The sequence below is a fragment of the Pelmatolapia mariae genome, linkage group LG8 (genome assembly GCF_036321145.2).
Source record: "Pelmatolapia mariae isolate MD_Pm_ZW linkage group LG8, Pm_UMD_F_2, whole genome shotgun sequence".
Classification (NCBI taxonomy): Eukaryota; Metazoa; Chordata; class Actinopteri; order Cichliformes; family Cichlidae; genus Pelmatolapia; species Pelmatolapia mariae.
Window position 1 is genome coordinate 3,790,560 of NC_086234.1, and position 19,863 is coordinate 3,810,422.

Genomic DNA, 19,863 nt, shown 5'->3' on the forward strand with positions numbered 1-19,863 from the left:
CTGGTGAAGCCGCACACTGCATAACGAGCACACCGAGAACATTCCTTGAATTTTAAGATTTTCTTCACACTTACTTGCTTCCTGTTGAGCATCAGCTCTGATTTCCAGCAAGTCAGAAGCTGCCAGGTGAATATGCTGTGCTCCAGTTTGCTTTGGCCAAGACCCTGAATAGAAACAGAAGTTTTAAACGATCTTTGAAATGTTGTTTTCACCTCTCAGTCACAGCTCAAGTATACTTCAGATTTACAGAACAGATTTATGTCAAAATTCAAACAATAATAGGAGTTTTCAAAGACAGAAACATAAAAACATTCTTTGCATAGCGGACAAAGCTGCAGATCTGCAACTTTATACCTTGGCTACGGTGCTTGAAATCTGCGGGCCCATCTGCAGTGAATCAGTGAGGTAGGACAAAAGCTGACCCTGGGGCTCTCCGCCTGTTTTCCCGAGGAATCGGAGGCCAATCTCCATCACAAACACAGCATCGCAAACATCCGTGTAAGAGCGCAGCACCATTTTCATGGCAATGCTCACCGAACCCTTCAGCGGTTCCTGCAAGACAGACGCTGTCAGCGGGCCCGAGGAGCGGAACGTCAGGGGAGGAATTTAACTTGAAGAAAGTGGCCTCACAGGAACTAGTGAGAACATTCCTCAGCTGGCATTTGTCAGTTCCAGATAACAACAGCAGTGTGTAAAATGGTTTTACCTGAGGAATCTTTTTTTTAACTTCAGTTAGAACCGTGGAGAAATCCTGCAGGTGTCGGTTCAGGTACTTCGAGGTGTCCTGATTTAGACCAAAGAGGACAAAAGGTGAGTAGAGAGTTTGGCTTTACCTGACATCCACGTGCATTTTAGATTATTACCGCTTTGATAAGTGGTTTTCCAGCCAGGAAGCGGCGTGCCAGTTGGGTCTGGATGATTGGCAGGTCATAGCTGCTGTCAGTCTCGCCCCCTTTCTTCAAGGTGTACTGGCAATGGGCCAAAACCAGGGGCAGCAGCTCTCTCTCTGGGTGGCACAGTGTCAGCTGGGTTTCTGATATCCTCTCCAAAGGAACGCTGTACTCACTGAGGAAAAAACAGGAGAAGATTTAAAGAGGCCAGAGGGGGTCTAACAGTTACTGGTGACAAAATGTAGTTTTTTATCATTCTGGTCCAATCATGAAGTACACAGCAACACATGAATCACTTTGCAAGTTATTTTCCTGCCAATGTCCAAAATCTAGCAGCAATTTACAAGAATTTTGTTCATTTATCTTTATTGATTGTATATAGTTATCTGGAATCTTGTTAGATTTCTAATTCATCTCAGTGTGATCCCTACAAAAGATTATTTGCCAATTATGCTTCACCTGTAATTAAACAGTTATTTAATTAAGGAAGCTGAGAAGAAAACGGCACTTTGATTTAGTCTTGTGGCCCACGAGCCTCTGCAGCTGATGTTGGACTGACCTGTCCTCGGTGCCGCTCATCCGCCTGGCCTCTCTCACCAGGCTGTTGTGAGTCTCCGACAGGAAGTCGACCAGAGTTTGGAGAACGGACCCCGGGCCGTGTCGGCTCGGAGTCAGAAACTCCCCAGAGCTCTCGGCTGTCACCTCCCTCTCACACAAGTTCACATCCACACCCAAGTCTGCTGCTGTATACAGAAGTCAGAAGAATGAAACAACACACAGCGGCTCAGCTGAATAAAAACATCTTTCTTTCTTTAAGTCGAATTTATTTTTGACACGTAGCTCTGACATCTTCCCAAAACAACTGAATCTTTCTGCCAAGAAACACAGTGTTCCCTCATCATCTGTGCATTTTGTTGTTTCATTTGAAAGGAGTCACACATGTGCACATTAACCAGAATCATATGAAGACTGAAGACTTGACATTCTTCACAATAAGCAGCGCCACCCGTACTCTCTGGAGCTGGATGTTCTTTGGCCCCACCAGCCTGCTTAAACTGCAAGTCTCCTAATACTGGACTGTTTTTCCTTCACAGCTGTCAGAATGAGCCCAGGTGATGATTTTGGAAAACCGATTACCCAGACAGAAATCTCCTTCTCGTTCATAAGTCACTTTAGTAACTGATGCCCAGAAAATATTAAGTAACTCTTGCAATACGAACACTAAACCCAAACCATGTTGACATCAAATAACACAACTGTACCTGAGGTTTTCATTTTCCAAAATAAAAGTCAAAATGTAATGTTTCCACCGTTTAACTAAATATTATGACACCAAACACTGAAGACTTCCCACTGTTTATATTAAACACTGTGCTGGAACTGAAAACTGCTCTGACACTCAATAAACACTCCAAGAATCATTTCACTTCTTTTTAGTAATCATGTGACTGAGCTTTAAATATGTTTAAATATTTGCCAGTGTGTGATTATTTTTCTATTATAAAGCACATCTAGTTACATCTTTATCTTTACTCTAAATGAGACTTTGCTTGATAAAGTGTTATTTTTTTATATATAAAATTGGTGGATATGCATTCAGTTTAGAATATAAAATAAAATAAGCAGCACTGATAATCATCAGGTGGCGATTCGTTGCTTGGGTTTAAAGCAGACATGCAGATGCTTACAGTTGTTTGCCACCTCTGCTCTGAGGGAGTTCCACACTCTGATGAATCTGCCCACTCTCTCACTCAGCATCTTCTTCTGGTACCCTAGTGAGGATGACACAAGAATTCAGTTTGTGTCTGTGAGTGTGTTTGTGTGTGTGTTATGTTGCTGCTGGTGTTGATCAGTCACAAATGAAAGGCCGATGTACCTGCTGGTATCTGCTGTAACCTCTGCGCAATAGTCTGCGGTGTGGAGTGTGACGCCAGAGGAAACACCCTCAGCAGGTCAGACTGTAAAGCAGCCAGCTCAGGAAGGTGATGTAACTGCCGCACACAGTGAATCTGGGAAAAACACACAAAGCCAGCGTCAGCTTTTCTTCTGCAAGTTAATGGCTCCACCAACCTCAGAGAATTTTATTATCCTCCGAGTCAAGGAGGTTATACAGTCGATTCTGTTTGTTAGCCAGGTGATAAATAATAAATAAATGGATATGCATGAAACTTCTCTGGATATGGGGCTTGGCCCAATAGGACACATTTAGAGACATCCTCCTGATGTTCCCAACAAAACATTACAAAATCATCCATATCCAGATATGCTTTTAGATTCAGAGACTTAATGGTGTGGGGGGATTTTCAGCCTTTGCAGAAGTATGCTCTTGTTGTTGCTGTCCTTAACTTTTTGGCATATGCTTTCTTTTCCCCTTTTGCCCCGCCTTAAGCTGGTTCACACATTTCTTCCTATTAAAAGAAAGTTTTGGGGATTTTTTACTCCCCATTGTCGCTAACTGCTGCTCAAAGGCAACTGCTGGGTTTCTGTCTCTAATGTTGTCAGGTCTTTACCTCAGATCTTTGCACAGAGATCAGTGCTACGATTCAACACCCTAACAGCAAACATGGGAAATACTGTGTAAAGCCTGTTAATGCAATGGGCATTAATAGTCACTGCTTGCTTTCCTGTGTAGGTTCTCAGTCATCCAGGCCATTGTCATTTTAAGCATTTGATCTGAAGATAACTGGACTTTTTTCAGGTTTCACCTCTCATCTGAAAGTCCTCTCCACTGTTTGCATAGTGTAAGCCTGAGTCAGAGTAAAGCCATAAATCGAAGAGACTGACAGAGTACAAGGGCTTTATAGTTTAGAGTAACAGGAGGAAGAGGCCTGACATTGTTTATTCAGTGTCGAACTAACAGCTGAATATGCAACGCCCTCAAAGCGTAGTCACATTGTTTTGACTCTTAGCTTGATGCTGACTCAACAATATAGCAAACTACTGTTTTGCTGTCTTATTAAAAGCGGTCTTGTTCCTCTGGTGCTGTTTGCTGTGGTCTTGTGTCCTCTCCCTCTGTGTTTGTGTACATCTTGTCTCTGTTTGTGTGTAGATCCCTGGAGGCATCGCCCTCTCTGGTTCCACCTGCCTTGACATTCAATCGCCAGATCATCAGCTAGACTACTGTGACAGACAAGCGTTCAGGGTCACCTCTGATATTTTCTTCTTAGTTGAATTTTTCTGATATTGAGCACAATTTTTCTCCTCAGCAGATTTCAGTGCAATTTAGGAGAGAGTTGTGCCATCCTCACCGTACCTGATCTGTTAACACAAAATCTGTGAAATGTGGTGCACATCGGCCTGATGATGGTTGATACCTTCTTAAGAAACAAGCTGAGGAGAGGTAAAGCACTCTGTCCCTGCTTTTCTTCCACCAACTGAGAAAAACGCTCCACTGTCATGATCTCGGGTAGAGTCCAGAAGGACGAGCGGTGTGTCGGGCAGTTAGAGGGGGAGGACAGCATTTTCCCAGGATCCCCAAAGAGGAGATTCATCAAAGGGCTTCCAGCAAGTCCATCATCAGCTCCAATTCTGTTCTGAGCTTCAGCCAGATTGTTCTGCAAATCCTGAAAACAGGCAGAAGAAACAAAACTTTATCACTCTGAAGCACAAAATGTCTTTTCATGTCTTTGAAAAACATTGTATTGCTTACCTGAAGCACTGGGCTGATGGCAGAATCACAAACAAGCTTCTCCCACTGCTGCCGTCTCTGTCTGGAGGACAGATCGGATCTTGCATTGCGGGAACCTTTGTTAACGTTCAGCACAGTTAAAACATGTCTATTCTACAGCGACATTACAAGCAGCATGTTAAAAATCATGGTCGAGTCAGTATCACCTGCAGGGAATCGTGCCAGGATCAGATGAACTGTAATCGCTGTGTTGTCCATGTTCTGACCCAGAGTCTGCCCCAAAACCTTCATGTCCTTTTCAAGATGTTGCCACAGGAATTTAAAGACATCATTCGGTGTGGGGTGGATCGATTTACCAACTTCCTACAAACACCCCCCGCCAAAAAACAGGAGTATTATCATATCATGCAACCCTTTAAAACCACAGATATGCAAAGCCACATTCAGGTAAATTCTTACTGTCTGATTTTTTATGGCGCCCTGCAGCATGGCGAGGTGCGTGAGCAGCCGCAGGATGCAGGACTGAGCGTACGTCATCTGCCTTTCTGGGGCTTCAGAGCGCTGACGAGCTTCTCCTAAAATGTGTCCTGTCCGCGTCTGATCTCTGACATTTCACACAAACATGGAGGAAAGCAGATATTAGATATATAGAGAGATATTTGACAAATACTGTTACAAGTTTGCTTAACTGAACAAAGAAATACCCCTGCACTGTGTGTTGTGTAAATCCAGACACTGGGACATGTCGTTCTCCACCGATTGGCATCCCACAGTGACATCTTGATGTAACCACTGGTCTTCCACACTATGGGACAGCACATAAATTCTGGTTAATTTTGTTTTTGCTTTGTTGAATCTGAAATATTTTACTTGTTAAATAATTTACTTTTAATTCAAACATTAAGGAAAGAGTAATAGTTCATACCTCTCCCACAAAACACACATGCCCGTTGGCACACTCTAAAATGAGAAAAAAGAGAAAAAAAAAAGACAGATTTGAAAGTGTCAGTAACAAAAATAACAAATTTCAGAATGTGAATCACTCACTGTAGGCCTGTAGTTTCCTCTCGCCTCTCAACCACTGTCTGGCTTCACTTGTGTGATCATCTGGCATGGTCGGCAGGAAGGCGTTCTGGGGGGAAGAAGTAAACTGGGTTAATTTTTATCCCCTTCCTCAGGATTTTATCATTTAGCTTTATTTATTTACACAAATTTATGACCTCATGAGGCATTTTAAAAATCTGCAGTTACTTGTCCCTTAAAAAACAAGATCAAAAACAACAACATCCAATTTTTAACATAATGAAACTTGACTGAATCTTTTATTTCCTGGTTTTATAAAATTCAAATGTCATTCTCAGGTTATCCAGAAGACATGAAACAACCATGTAAACTGACATTTATTCTGATTTTCCTTTGTATACACTGTTCCAATGGTGGACACTCATATTAAACATGGTTCAAGTTTCCACAATAAGGTCACTGTAAGTGCAAATAATCCCTGAGAGCTAAAGGCTCGGGATTCATGTTGCTCTGTTTTTTCTGCCTCTAGATGAAGGCAGAGTGAATATTCCAGATATAGTCAAGGCTTAGCATCAAATAAATAATGATTATTTTGAGCCGTGAGTCATGCAAAGCTACTCTAGCAGAGTGGGACAAAAAATAGTGTAAGTGACTGTAAGAAATGTCTTACAGTGACGTTCCCAGGCTGGAAGGCTATCTGACGAAGAGGAACGAGCAGAGGACTTTCACTGAGGAGCACAGAGACCAGATGGACCAGCAGCTCCAGGAGGGTTTGCCTCTGAGCTGGCAGGTTCTGGCTTATATGGAGACGTGAATATGGTCCGCCAGTGTGACTGGAAAGAAGTGAAGTGCAGAAATTCCTGAATTCCTCTGATTTGATGTTTTTTCCGAGGAGCTCTTCCAGCCTTGCTGTGTCCTGTAAATTCAGAGTGCAACATGTCAGAAAACTGTAGATGGACATTAAAAATACAAAGTTTTTTTAGTCAGACACATAAATGATTAAGTCAGACATTTACCTGTTTGGAGGGATGTATTTTGTCATCAGGTGACTTGTAGCGACAGGTGACCTGTCTGAACAAGGCCAGGGCCAGGAGGCTGATCTGAGAACCTTCAAGTTTCTGTAGAGAAAGACAAAACAAATATTACGTTAAACAAGTGAACAAGCTGAAGGTAGGTCATTTAAAACAACCTTTAGAAGCTTGTTTTAAATGTAGAATTTAAAAACACATGAAAAAAACAGTCAATAAATCATCCTAAATCTCTTTTATTAAATGTTAAGTGCCTATAAATACTAAAAATTTGAGTTAATGAAATGTTTATGTTCCTTCAATGATTAACTGATTATTTCCTTTCACACACTCTTTTAAATGACCTCACTGACCCCTGGTGGTCATCAGGAAACATGACACATCTACAGACAGCATTAAAGCTCTTTCCTCTTCTGAACTGTGCACACTGCCCCAAAAAAGAAGTCAACATAAGATCCTCATCCACCTCCTGGCATCTTCCTCACCTTTAGCTCTGTCACAAAGGTGTCAGAGGTGTTCTCCAGAAGAACTCGAGCTACAGCGTCTCTCATGGCTCGATAAGAAGCCCCGCAGCAAAGGAAATTATCCACGCTAGTCGGAATCATTCTCTGTAAGGAAAAAAAGATTTCAATGTTTAATTTTGAAATACTGTAACCTAGCCTCTGATCGATGGATGGATGGAAGGATGGATGGATAGAAGGATGGATGGATGGATGGATGGATGGATGGATGGATGGATGGATAGAAGGATGGATGGATGGATGGATGGATGGATGGAAGGATGGATGGATGGATGGATGGATGGATGGATGGATGGAAGGATGGAAGGAGCTCTGTCGTTTTAGATATTTTCTTACCTGAAGTCGAAGCACCTCTGCAGGGAAGATCCACCTTGAGGCCGGGCTGTTCATCAGGGACAGGATGCGCTCGATGCCGGAGCGTCTGTGGAGGGCTCGCAGCAGGTAAACCTTGAGCCAATCATTACCGCTGTACTCACACACACCCCTCACCTGTCGCAGGTACTGATTAGACTCCATTTCTCCGCCTTTGAATGCAAGACGAAACACTCAATACCTGCCTGGGATAACTGACTTACACCTGATCCGAGCTCACAGCACCACAGTATTGGATTTAACATTTCAGGCTTGCACGTATGCATACATATATGTGACTCAAAGTGTAGCCCACCTTGAGCTGTGGCTCTCTCCAGCAGCTCTGCAGCGGTGCTCAAACACATTCTGAGTCTGGCGGTGTTGAGCAGGAACTCTGCCGGGTCCTCCTGTCTGTCTGGAGTCTGTTTCCTGGCAATCCTGCTCAGGAAGCTGATATCGCTTTGTGTTTGCTGTTCTACGCTCTTCTCCACGTCTCTCGCTTTGAAGCACAACAGAGAATCCTGAGTGGCAAACAGACAGTTTAGGCTGAAAATTAGTGCAAAATGTGAGTTTTGATTTCTGGGAAATGAAGGATTATGTACAAAAAGTTGAATTATCTCATCATGTGAAACAATTCACTTCTGTTAAATTACATGAACTTAATATACAAATATAAACAACCTAGGTGAAAATTGTAATGCAAAGAGGACTAAAGGGGAAGGAGAGTCTGTCTGTTTTCACCTGGAAGCAGTTGACGAACAGCAGGTAGAGTTCAGTGCGGTCTTCTATATCTAGAAGATTTTCCTCCAGGTTCTTCAGGTAGGTGTGAATGTGAGACTTCACCTGGGCAAAGCTAACACATATACTCCAATGAGCCAGGAAAAGAATCTTACCAGATCTCCACATTCAGGATGTTCAATGAAATCTCTTCTTTGAGCCTTGTTTTTTCTTTCACACTCTAGTTTTCATGCCATGTTTTTACAGCGTCAGTTCTAATTTACCCTGACCTCACCTGTACTGCAGCAGCAGCTTCGGCAGCACAGATCGGACCACCGGACTGTTATCCACACACTCCAGGAAGGGAGTGAGCTCTCTGGTCTTGTACACGTCTCCTGCAGCACACAAAGGCACAACAGAGAATGCCTCACTGCCACAGCATCATCGGTTGTCTGATTAATATCACTGACTAATTCACTCACTGACCGGTAGCGAACACAAGTAAAGAGAAGAGCAGCTCCACGACCCTGTCTTCTGGGCTCTGACCCTCCGACAGGCAGAACCTGGACACCACCTCCAGGAAGAAGGCGTTACAGCAGCGTCTGATGGCCGCCTGCTGTTCTAGTGATTTCCTGAGCCACACAAATTCATACAGTTAGCCATTAATCAGAAGAAAGCTTTCAGACTTTACTAACACTGCAGTACAGCATCACTGAATTAAGACTGACTATGAGAGCGAACATGAAATTATGGCATCCAGGGTCAAACTACGTAGCTCAAAGAACAGATGTTTAACCAAAGGACTATTTGTTTGTATACGTGGAGTATGGGGTTGTTGTTTAGTTTTCATCTTAGGACATTTGTGGCTGGATTCTGATTGGCTGTGGCCCAGGTGGGGCAAGCACAGCGGTGACAGGTGCTCCCAGTTAGAAAGTTATAAATGTAAAACGTACTATGAACATATTTTGTCAAACCCTCAGTGGTATTTTAAGATGGTCCATTAAATTATTATTGCACAGACTGATCAGTGCATGACCCACTGTAGATTCTACATTATTTTTCCCCACTCACTTGATGGTGGGAGAAACAGTGGGGTTGAAGTTGGATGGCAGTTCCCCCTTGCATTTAGGGCACCGCCTGTGGGTCTGAATGCAGCGCTGGAGACAAGGCAGACAGATAACGTGCTGACACGGCAGGACGGACGGCTCTTTGAACTCAGAGAGGCAAACCGGGCAAGAAATACCAAACCTGCACAGAAACATGATCATGTAAGATATTTATTATCTTATTAGAAATTATTTAATTTAAGATTCACACCATCAATGCAACAGAAATACTGCTGTGAGATTAGGCCTAAACTCAAGTCTTGAACTGAAGTGTCATGAAGCAGAGTCTGACCTCAGGTCCCTGCTGATGCACTCCTCGTGGAAAGAATTGAGGATGCGGATCAGCTGCTGCAGCGTGTCCACACTTTTTACATCAGGAGACACTTGCATCAGCTGTTAGAAGATCAGAAGTGGAAACATGTTTTGTTTTGAGTCATCAACAATTAGTTTTTTGTTTCTTCCTATCCAGCACCCTCCTCTCTCACATCAACCCTCTGCATGTCCTCCTTCACCACATTCATAAATCTTCATCTTCTTTTCTTCCCGGCTGGCAGCTCCAAATTCTACAATCTTTGTCAAATATATCCACTATCCTTCCTCTGCACATGTCCACAACACCTCAGCCTTGCCTCTCTAACTTTGTCGACCCTCTGATGTACTCATTTCTAAGCTTAGCAACATCTGCCATATGTATGTATTAAATAATTAGTTGCAGTTTTGCCAGAGCGAGACATTTTTCCTGCATCAGGTGTTAAATTCCAGGTTACGTTCAACCTCTGCATTTCTCTGATCTTTTACTTTCTGTTACAGCTTTTAAACTGTTTAAAAGAAACTATTAAATCAAAAAAGCTATTAAGTTTCATGATCTGTTCCTTCACACAGCAAATGTCAAAATGAGAGAAGTGTTCATGCTGTTATCTGCTCAATAAATCTGTGAAATCCAGAGAAACACAGAAGACATACGTTCAGGTGAAGGTTGCAGTGTTTGAGAGCCAGATCTTTCAATCTCGAGTCGTCCTGCTGAACTTTATAGGTGACATGCTGGATGAAAGATGCAACGACCAGCATCCCATGCCACAGTGACCTGAAATGGCAGACGAGAATAAAAATGAACCCAAGAAACACAGAAATATTTTTCTTTTCCTTCTCTAGATCTTGTCACCTTGACTCACCTGATAGAGTCCAGGTGTTGTAGACTGGCAGGGCCACACAGGGCGCTGTATTTTTGACCAAATGCTCTATCCAAGCACGGCTGCAGCAACTCCACCCTGCGCATAAAGGACTCACACTCGTCCAGTGAGGTCACGGTCAGAAGTTTGGTCTCTTCGACACAGATGCCCAGAGCTACAATGTCCTCCACCTGCCAGAAATAAAATACTTAAGAACATAGAACAGATAAGTGTGACGAGAATGTTTAAAATGAAGCCAAAAAGATGATCCTCACCATTTCTTCCGGCTCCCTGTTTGGCCCCTGCTGAGCGACATGATTGGCTAACTGGGGCTGGAGCAGAAATATGTGGCAGAGGGTGTCCAGTCTGGGTGCAAAATGCTTTGAAGCTGCCATTATCCAAGCAGGAGAGACGTCAGCTTTGGTGCCCGTGGACGTCTGAAGCTCACACACGCAGCCCAGCATGGCCTTGGTGAACACCTGCATGTGACACGTATAATGAAAGCTACTGTAAAAGCATCAGAACAGGCTCATTTCTCATTGATCGGGAGTTAAATTAATTGCTGAAACAACAAAAAGCTGTCGCAGGCCCTCTTTCACTTCCTCAAAATTAATTTAAAGTTCATGGGTGTTTTCATGACTTCTATGATCTTCACATTCACCACCTTACTTATATTGCTTGTTTAATGGCAAGAAGTGATCAAAAGATGATTTGCCACTTGGCAAAAATGAGTTTTGATTTTGCAAAAAAATAAATAACTCTATGATTACTTACCCAAAACATGTTTTATTGAAATATATGACTGATAATATTTGCACCTTAAGCTCCTCCTTTGACTTGATCTTCAAAGAAAGCAGCAGGAAGTCATGCAGATAGCGGTGGCCGTAATCCAAAGGGTCCCCATCTGAGAGTTTCTGGAGGTGAGTGCCGAGCCTGCTGTTGTTGAAGGTGCTCACAAACTGGAGAATCCTCTCTGCACCACCCTCTTTTGTTACTGAAGAACGACAGACAGACAGACAGACAGACAGATGTCCATTTCAACTCGCTCTACATCTACCTCATTTGTGTGATTTGTTTTTGAGTTTACATTGTTTGTCATTAACCTGGCATGAATTCAGATTCTTCCCACAGAGTCTCGAGGTGCATGCTGATCAGCCAGCTGAACGGGGCCGTGCAGGGCTGCTCTTCACCATCCAGCATGAAGTGGTGCTGCATGAGCACCTCCTGATCTGACTCACTGGAAAATATTATAATTAGAGACAAAAATTGCTTTATGTTCACAAAATGCAGTTTTTATTACAGAGATGCACCAAACCCGTGCTACCACTCTCAGGTGACATGATTAAACGTGAATATCTCTGTCATATATTAGACAATACGAAAATAGTTGGTTTTAATAAAATGAACGTGTTAGATGTAAGAGAACCAGACAGGTGTAAGGACTTTAGGAAGTTAGACAGGCTCCAGATTTCTCAGAAAGTGCAAAGCTTTCACAGTGGAGCATGTGGTGTAACTCCAAACACAGCTTACATTACGTGCTGGCTTTGGAGGTGCTTTGGAATCACACAAAAGACGAACAGCAACTGTTAGAGAGGTGGTGATAATGTTCACACACAGAAGAGGTAATGCACAATACCTTTGTTTTTGGAGAGGTGTTAGGTGTAAAACCTGCGAGTCTCCCAGGATGTCCAACCACAGCTGTATCAGGCCCTGACTGGTCCTGTCATCAGAGAGCAGATCCAGATTCGCATACCTGTCCATAACCTCCAACATGCTGGCCAGGATCGGTGTCACGGTGGACTGAAGACAGCGCCACAGGGTGTGTCTTAAATCCAAAGATATGAGAAGTTTATTTTATATGTATTCCTGAAAATGTCTCAGAGAACTGCACTGACAACAGAAATGAGCACAAAATAACGTAAAATGTGTTGTTTTGTCATTTTTACTTGAAAATTTTCTGAAACAGTTATTTATCAAAACAATTTTTTTTGTTTATACATAAAACAGAAAATCATAGCATATGAGTGCCTAATTTGTACAAGTGTATGAACAAATAATAAAAATGTCCAATACTATCTGGAGCACCTCACCTCCAAAAACTGATCAATTTATAAATATTTGTTTTTACTGGATTTACTGCAATTATGGATTCATACTGCATAGACAGGGATAAAGTCAAATACTTTGACTGAGTTAATGATGCCTCACAGGTTCTTGTGAGGTTTGCTATCACATCAGCAGGAGTCTTTTACCTCAGAGTCCCTCCCTCTTGCAGAGCGTGGCGTTTCTTGGCCTCTGAGCACACCCACTCTTTAGGAGTGCACATCGTTTCTTCTCTTTGTGCCAACGCCTCAACCAGTCTGCTCAACAACAACCTCTGAAAGTGAGCTTTAAACAGAGAGCAGTTTGATTAGAAAGAAATGAAGAATCTAAGATTAGTCGAGTGATATAAGTCGTCAAACCATTTCAAAATTCTGCATATTTAGAGCATCTTTTATTGTCAGGCACTGAAAGTGTACTCAGCAATATATAAATAGAGATCTGCATTGGATATTTACTGCCTGTGTGGTTTTCACCAGTTCCTAGAAGGTTCAGAAGGACGTGCATCCTCTCCATACTTCTTGGAGCCACGCCGTCGGGGTCCCTCAGCAAACCCACTGCTTTCTGGATGCATGACCTCACTAAAGACAATCTGTCAAGCTGAGCTCTGTCGCTCTGTAAGCAGAGAGAATTATATTATTTTTTCAAGTGTAAACATTTAAACATAATGAAACATGGTTTCATTATCATCTCATTACACATTAACTCACATGTCTGTCTTCTTTAGAGGCCTCTCCTCCCCTCACGGTTTCTACATCATCGTGGTTTGCTGATGAAGATTAAGAAAAAAATGTAGCTTAAATTGCGTTTTGAATGCAAAACTAACCAAAACTACATATTAATTAAAATTCTAGTTAAGAGCTTAATTTTACTTTTTAGATTAAATAAATAAATAACAGTATATTAAAACCAAACACCTGTGACAGCACTCAGGCTTATTAAAGCTAGCTGGTGAGATGTTAGTAGCTATAAATAATTCGCCCACTTTCTCCTGTTGCATTTAAAGTCTTTAACATCAAACGTCTCAGTAACTGTTTGATAAATCACAGAAAAATTGCAGAAACTAAAATAAATGACACTGTGAAAATAAAAGGTACTGCTGTTAAGAGAGCTAGCCTAGCTAGCAAATTAGGTTAAATGAGCAAGAAATATAAACAATCATCCTTTGTTATTCTGTGGGTATGTACTGATGATTAATAAGCTCCAGGTAGAGTGAAAACAAGTTTTTATTTCCTTGACATACTCTCTGTCATTATAGAGCAGAGATCTAAAACTATCTGTTTGGATACAGTATAATACTTCCTGCACTGTGTTTACCTGTGAGTGCAGGTTTGAGCAGGCTGCTAATCAGAGTTCCACAGAAAACCGACAGGTTCAGGCTCATGTTCTCCGAATCTCTCAGGTCGTCAATATGCACCGAGTGCCAAACTCCTTTGATAGAAAAGATAAAACATTATGTTATTATTGTAACACATCAAGCATAATGCTGCAATCATGCAAATAACTGTGGTGGAACAATAACTGTTGTCCCACTTGGTCCTCACCTCCTTGGAAACCAATGTATTGGGAATGACTTGGAATCCTTGAAACCTTCACAATGAAAATCACCCAACAAGTGTGATCCTCCAGTGACATCAGATAATTCATGGTGCAGTATCTGTTGGCAGACAAATACAACGCAAATGCCTTCAATGTCCCGTTTCTCACTAACCCTGCTTTAAATCAGATCTGTTCAGGAGTTTGAGATTGAGACCTACTTTGCTGATGCAATGAGCTCGCTGCTGCAGTGGGATTCCTCGAGGTCCATTTGGATTAGCAGAATATGAAGAGAGTGGCCAGCGTTTTGAAGGAAACCCCTAATACAGACAGATGAGCAGGAGCAAGATTAATCCACATCAGCGTCTCTGATACCGCTGCATAGAAAATGCTCCTCTGAACTAAACTGGTAAGCACCTGCAAAGCCAAACTTGCTCATTTCTGCATCACTGTCTGTGTTTAGACACTATAACACTGAAACTCTGCCATCATCAACTAAAACTTGAAATTACACAGTTTTTTTTTTTATTTATTTTTTTCAATTACAATAATAACTTGGGTTTCACTTTAGCTCTGTGAGAGACTGGCAACCTGTCCAGGTCCAGCACCCCGCCCCTCGCCCTATGGCAGTCTGGATTTGATCAATATCTGACATTTTTACACATGTAGACTTTACTTTGGCAAGCTGACCAGATATTTTAACAACAACTGCACATCCATTTACAATAACAATACCATCTGTGATTGCTGCACAATCCTCCTCGCTCTTAAAAAAAGAAAAAAAGAGGAGCACTGCTAGAAGAGCTCATTGAGGGGAATAACAGTAAGAAGAAAAATCGAAAGGTTTCAACTAAAATCTTTCGAGCAGCCCATCAGCTCGGATTAGATCTCCAGAGAAGAACAATGATGTCAACAAGCACCACAACAGTTACCTGGGCAGCAAGTCAGCCAGTAGAAAGATACAGAATTTACAAAGGATAAGCTGGTTAGCAGCGACATCCTTTGAATGTCCAATTTCTCTACCAGCTGGCTCACTGGCCAGGTCACTGTTGTGGTGGTTGTTGATATCATTTAGGTGTTTCCCCAGAGAGGATATCCCAGACTGTAGTCCTTGTTCTGGTCTGGAGATCTGCTACCAGCTGAAGGACAGTTCCAATCAGACTCTGCAGCAGGTGGAGAATTGGTGCATGTGTTACTATTCCAATACTGCAGAGTAGCACAAGGAATACCAACTGTGGTCCAAAATTATTGAAGCTCAGTGGGAGGTCGAGACTCATGGGAGAGCAGCTTTACTTTGCCCAAAGATCTCATTGAAAAATAACTAGTGAAAACGCTGTAAATTCTGCTTTATTTGAAAAGTCGTTACCGTATTTTATTGCAGAAAGAGACTTCAGTGTCGAACTGGTGGAGCGACAGTAGTAGGATCCTGTCTGTGTGCAGTCCTAGAGCGTGGGCTACAACCTTGACATCTGATTTGGTTAACAAACTGGAGAATGTAGTAACCTATGCAGAACCACAAAGCACACAGTGCAGTAAACAGAATGTAAGGAATATGAAGAACAAACTAGAGGTTTGTTTTGCGCCTTACCTCCAGAAACTTGCTGGACTCCTGATACACCTTCAAGCAATCTTCCAGAAAATCCCGAAGTGAGTGGTGATGCTGTTGCTGGAAGTACAATCTCTGGAGTTTGTCTATTTCTTGCTTTGCTAAATCTGAATACTTGAGCCTCACCACGGCATCAGGAGTGGCACAGTTTAACAAGAGACCTTTGGCTAAATCCAAGACTTCGTCCTCCTCATTTTGTCTTGCAGACTCAAAATCACTTTCTGCGTCCATCATCGCTTCACTTTCTGGCATCACTTTGTTTTCATCACATACCTCAATGGATTCATCATCATTCTTTTCGCATGTCTCAGTTTCTTGATCTGTTTCCATTGCATCACCCACCTGATCATCTTCCAGCTGAATAACATCTTTCTGCGTGCTTGTCTCGAGTGTTTTGTTTTGTTCTTCCTGTTGCTGCAGTCCTTCTTGAGTGCCTTGTGCTTCTTGAGTGTCTTCCACTCTTAGTGCTCTCCTTTCCAGGGCTTGCAACAGAGCACTGGCACAGGCATCACCATGGAAGCCAATAAAAATGTCAGATTGTTTGAAATCTTCTGACGCCTCGCCGGAGAACTCCTTCACCCACACTCTCAGTTTGTCAAGAACCGTGTGTTGCCACGGTTCCAGATCGGTGCTCCTATCCACTCTGTGTTTTTCCAGCCTGTTAATAAGGGGCACTGGAAAGTGCTCATAGACCTTCTTCTGGTCCTCCACTACCACCAGTCTGAAGTTTGTATGAACACGACATTTGACCCTATGGGAGCCAAGACCCAGATCAACGTACTGCTGCTTACTGAGGTAAACATAGTACTGGTTCAAGGCATCGTAGAGGCTTTCATAGAGATTCTGCATGTTGAGGAGGATGACAGTACGTCCAGTCTCCATGCATGTTTTCACTCGGTTCACATTACGGCAGATTTGGGCATATTCCTGGTCCTTTGGGAATCCTGAACCGAAAATGATTTCTGGCTGTGGATAGTCTCCTTTGGCAAACACTTGTTGCTGAAGGATATGGAGAGCTGCATTGTTGGTGGTCAGTAAAAGGAGGTACCGGCTCTCCTCAGTGGTGCCATGGTCAAGATTCTTTTTTACCATTTGCAGGGTGCTTGGTCTTGGAATTTCTTTAAGGTCTTGGAGAATCTCTTGGAAAAATATGACAGGGTCAAAACCTTCTGGCTGTCCATTGAAGTTACGTAAGATGGCCTCTACCACCTGCTCACCATCCGGCTCATGCTGTGTAGTTTTGACTGCAGCAAAGAGCATTTTGACAAGGCTGTAATAATCCCTCAGGCCAAAGAACTGATTCTTGGAGGTCTCCTTACAGATGCTCAAAAAGGCCTTTGCCAAAGCTGGGAAGAGGTGTTTAATTTTCAGGAGAATTGGATTGGAGGATGAACAAATGCCTTTGGCAGTTTCAACAAGTTCATCCTCACTTGGATCCCATCTGGACACAAATATCCCTCTGTTCATCTTGGCTGGATCAAGAGCCCAGTTGGAGATGCCAACAAAGCCAACCTTCATGTGTGGATCTGGCTTGTCATTGTCGATGCAACCATCCTCCAAGAGAGGATGAAGGGTTTTCAGTGGCATCTGAGGAGAATCTTCTGCTAGTCCTATCTCATCAAGCACTACCACTGACACATACTCGTCCATGTTTTTATCCTTCTGGAAGCGAGCACAGTTCCTGAATGTCCCTATGATGCCCTCTGGACTTGAGTGAGGGCTGCATTGGAAGGAGACCATATGAACTTGCTTGAGATTCTTGAATAGGTCGCAGTGGGAATTCTGTCCCTGCATGGCATCAGCAACCACAGTTTTTGCAAGTGACTTGGAGCTGCCTGGCTTGCCAACCAGAAAGAGTGGGATCCTGAGCTCAATGCAAACCACCATGAGAAACACATTCTCTTTAAGTGCAACATTTTTGGCTATAGTCTCCCTGGTTTGTATGTTCTGAAGGAAGAAGTCTTGACAGGAAGAAATCTCTCTCTGCAGTGCATCTGAAGAGCGATAATCATCCGGGAAGTACCCACAAATGCTATCCAGGTACTCCTCTTTGGTCACCAGAGATGGGTAGTAGCAGACTCCAACTGCAAGAATCAGGCACTTTAGTGTTTTATCATCCTCACTGAGATGGGTGCAGCTGCTGAAAAGGACGTTGCTGTGCTGGTAAAACCAAATTAGCACTTTCATGGACCTCTCCACATCTCTGAGACTCACAAAGCTGCACTCGTTTTTACGACTTCTCATGTATTTCTGGGAGGCTGCTAACACATTTGAAATGATGCTCTTGCATGACAGTGGCAAACGATGGTCAGCAACTTTCTTTTGGACAATCTGTTGGATATAGGAAAGCTCAGTTGAATCACTCAGCTGACCAAAATCCCACACCAAAGAAGCCATGCTTGGAGGCAGAGGGTGAACTCTGTAGACCAGCTGCCTTAGAGGGACTTTGCCAAGGCGGTCTTCTGTTTCATCAGCCTTCACTCGGTATCCCAATCCAGCACGTTCCAAACGTTCCACCATTTTAGGTGAGTGCTTCCTGTAAGGATTGCAGGCAGCTATTACTTTTAAACCGCTGTCAGCCTTCAGAGGTTGTCCTCTCACTGTTCGGTCACACAGGATTTCCTTGATGGCAAAAATGGCCTCTGTGGTGTTGGCTTCATCAAAGAATAAAATGGTGTCTAGATTGTGCTTCACACGGTTCTGGTGAGCAAGTGTCTCAGCCTCCTTCACCTTCCTGTAGATCATTTCTGCAGTGGTTCCACCATGCACCTTAACAAGTACCATGTTCTCGAGTGATCTTCCCTCCCTTTGGAGAGTACAAAGGAAACGGACCAATCTGGTTTTTCCACAGCCAGTCTCACCCATGATGACAACAGGAATTTCACATCGGAATCTCATGTGTATGGCCAACATCTTCATCACATTGTCAGCAGTGAGTTCATAGGTAGGGTCTGGATCAAATCGCTTGTCTTCAATTCCTTTCTTTGCTCCAACAACACAAGAAATCCTTTTGATTTTGTCTGCCCGGGGTAACTGATCAAAGTCCTCAGTGAGAGATATCCTCTGCCGCTGCAAACCTTGAAAAAGCTCTTCGGACATCACATCGTGTATCAGGACTGCATTGCTGCGAGGATCAACTGCATTGAGTGTGTTTTGCCAATATCTTTGTACATTAAACCCGAGGAAAGACATTGACATGTGGTCCGCATTGAAGAAAATGTATGGATGAGACTCATTTTCCCAGCGCTTACGAATTGTCAGACGAGCCAGAAGTTCTTCTTCCTGACTGTTCTCCATGAGTGGCATGGGACTTTCATCGGACATGTCCAGAGACGGTGAGGCAAAATCTCTTGCCATTAGAATCATGAACTTTACGATGAACCCTTTGAAACCAGGAAGCTGGTCAGCAAGAAATTCTCGATCGCAGAAAACTGAGTTCTCACAGTCTTTCAGCTGCACATTGAGGAACCAGGAGAAGTTCTTCAGCTCACCCCAGGATGGATCTTGCATTCCACAGTAGGACAGGAAGAGATTGAGACAGTGACTGGGATCCCCCATTCTGGAACCCTCCTGGTAGTTAAAATGATCCAGATCCTGTTTCTCCTTGTAACGCCTTAAGTACTGATAGGGTCTTTGAATTCCCTCACTGCAAAACTCCTGACCATCCATCAGTGGATCAAAGGTCTTAACTCTTAATGACCTTCGATTGGCCAATAACTGCAGCACCTCTCTTGGAGGCCTACAACAAATGGTGGGCAAAACATCAAGAAGTCCAAGCTTTGTCTGCATGAAAAAAATCAAACATTAAAGAAAAAATTAAATCAACAGGAGATTCACAAAATGTTCACAAATCAGCAAATGATTTATTTGAACCTTTTAAAAGTTTACAGATATAATAAGCTTGCAGATTTAGGGCACTGAATTAAAATATACTGGACTCAAAGAGAATGTTGGAGTTGTTACTCAAAAAATGTAATGTATTGCACATTACTTGTTCCAGCTGTATAAAAGTCTAAACAACCCTCAGCCTGCTTGCTCTGTGACTTCGGTAAAGACTTTTATGATAAACTTATGGTCTTAATTACTAGTTGAAAGTCTTATTAATTATAACATGAAGATAATTTGGTAAACTGTGGTCTCGTGAGTGTTGAAAGACGATCAAGCAGGGTATGTTTTATGGCGGGTCTA

The 19,863-nt window shown here is 42.8% G+C and overlaps 1 protein-coding gene across 1 annotated transcript in view; it reads right to left on the bottom strand.

Annotated features, from left to right (window-relative positions):
* rnf213b (ring finger protein 213b) overlaps positions 1-19,863 on the bottom strand; it is a 37,708-nt gene that overhangs the window by 1,698 nt on the left and 16,147 nt on the right. Inside the window, exons 26-63 of the mRNA XM_063482483.1 lie at positions 15,658-19,458; positions 15,436-15,572; positions 14,291-14,389; positions 14,078-14,190; positions 13,851-13,964; positions 13,244-13,302; positions 12,992-13,148; positions 12,686-12,821; positions 12,070-12,258; positions 11,537-11,670; positions 11,252-11,427; positions 10,709-10,912; positions 10,437-10,624; positions 10,228-10,348; positions 9,557-9,657; positions 9,230-9,406; positions 8,645-8,790; positions 8,454-8,553; positions 8,183-8,294; positions 7,758-7,962; positions 7,427-7,614; positions 7,055-7,177; positions 6,558-6,659; positions 6,212-6,457; positions 5,566-5,650; positions 5,444-5,478; positions 5,223-5,323; positions 4,978-5,122; positions 4,725-4,881; positions 4,540-4,634; positions 4,205-4,453; positions 2,767-2,899; positions 2,579-2,662; positions 1,450-1,633; positions 864-1,065; positions 707-784; positions 355-552; positions 75-164 (exon numbers count right to left, since the gene is read on the bottom strand). Coding sequence (XP_063338553.1) covers positions 75-164; positions 355-552; positions 707-784; positions 864-1,065; positions 1,450-1,633; positions 2,579-2,662; positions 2,767-2,899; positions 4,205-4,453; positions 4,540-4,634; positions 4,725-4,881; positions 4,978-5,122; positions 5,223-5,323; positions 5,444-5,478; positions 5,566-5,650; positions 6,212-6,457; positions 6,558-6,659; positions 7,055-7,177; positions 7,427-7,614; positions 7,758-7,962; positions 8,183-8,294; positions 8,454-8,553; positions 8,645-8,790; positions 9,230-9,406; positions 9,557-9,657; positions 10,228-10,348; positions 10,437-10,624; positions 10,709-10,912; positions 11,252-11,427; positions 11,537-11,670; positions 12,070-12,258; positions 12,686-12,821; positions 12,992-13,148; positions 13,244-13,302; positions 13,851-13,964; positions 14,078-14,190; positions 14,291-14,389; positions 15,436-15,572; positions 15,658-19,458 — 8,964 coding nt within the window. The remainder of the gene's footprint in view (positions 1-74; positions 165-354; positions 553-706; positions 785-863; positions 1,066-1,449; positions 1,634-2,578; positions 2,663-2,766; positions 2,900-4,204; positions 4,454-4,539; positions 4,635-4,724; positions 4,882-4,977; positions 5,123-5,222; positions 5,324-5,443; positions 5,479-5,565; positions 5,651-6,211; positions 6,458-6,557; positions 6,660-7,054; positions 7,178-7,426; positions 7,615-7,757; positions 7,963-8,182; positions 8,295-8,453; positions 8,554-8,644; positions 8,791-9,229; positions 9,407-9,556; positions 9,658-10,227; positions 10,349-10,436; positions 10,625-10,708; positions 10,913-11,251; positions 11,428-11,536; positions 11,671-12,069; positions 12,259-12,685; positions 12,822-12,991; positions 13,149-13,243; positions 13,303-13,850; positions 13,965-14,077; positions 14,191-14,290; positions 14,390-15,435; positions 15,573-15,657; positions 19,459-19,863) is intronic.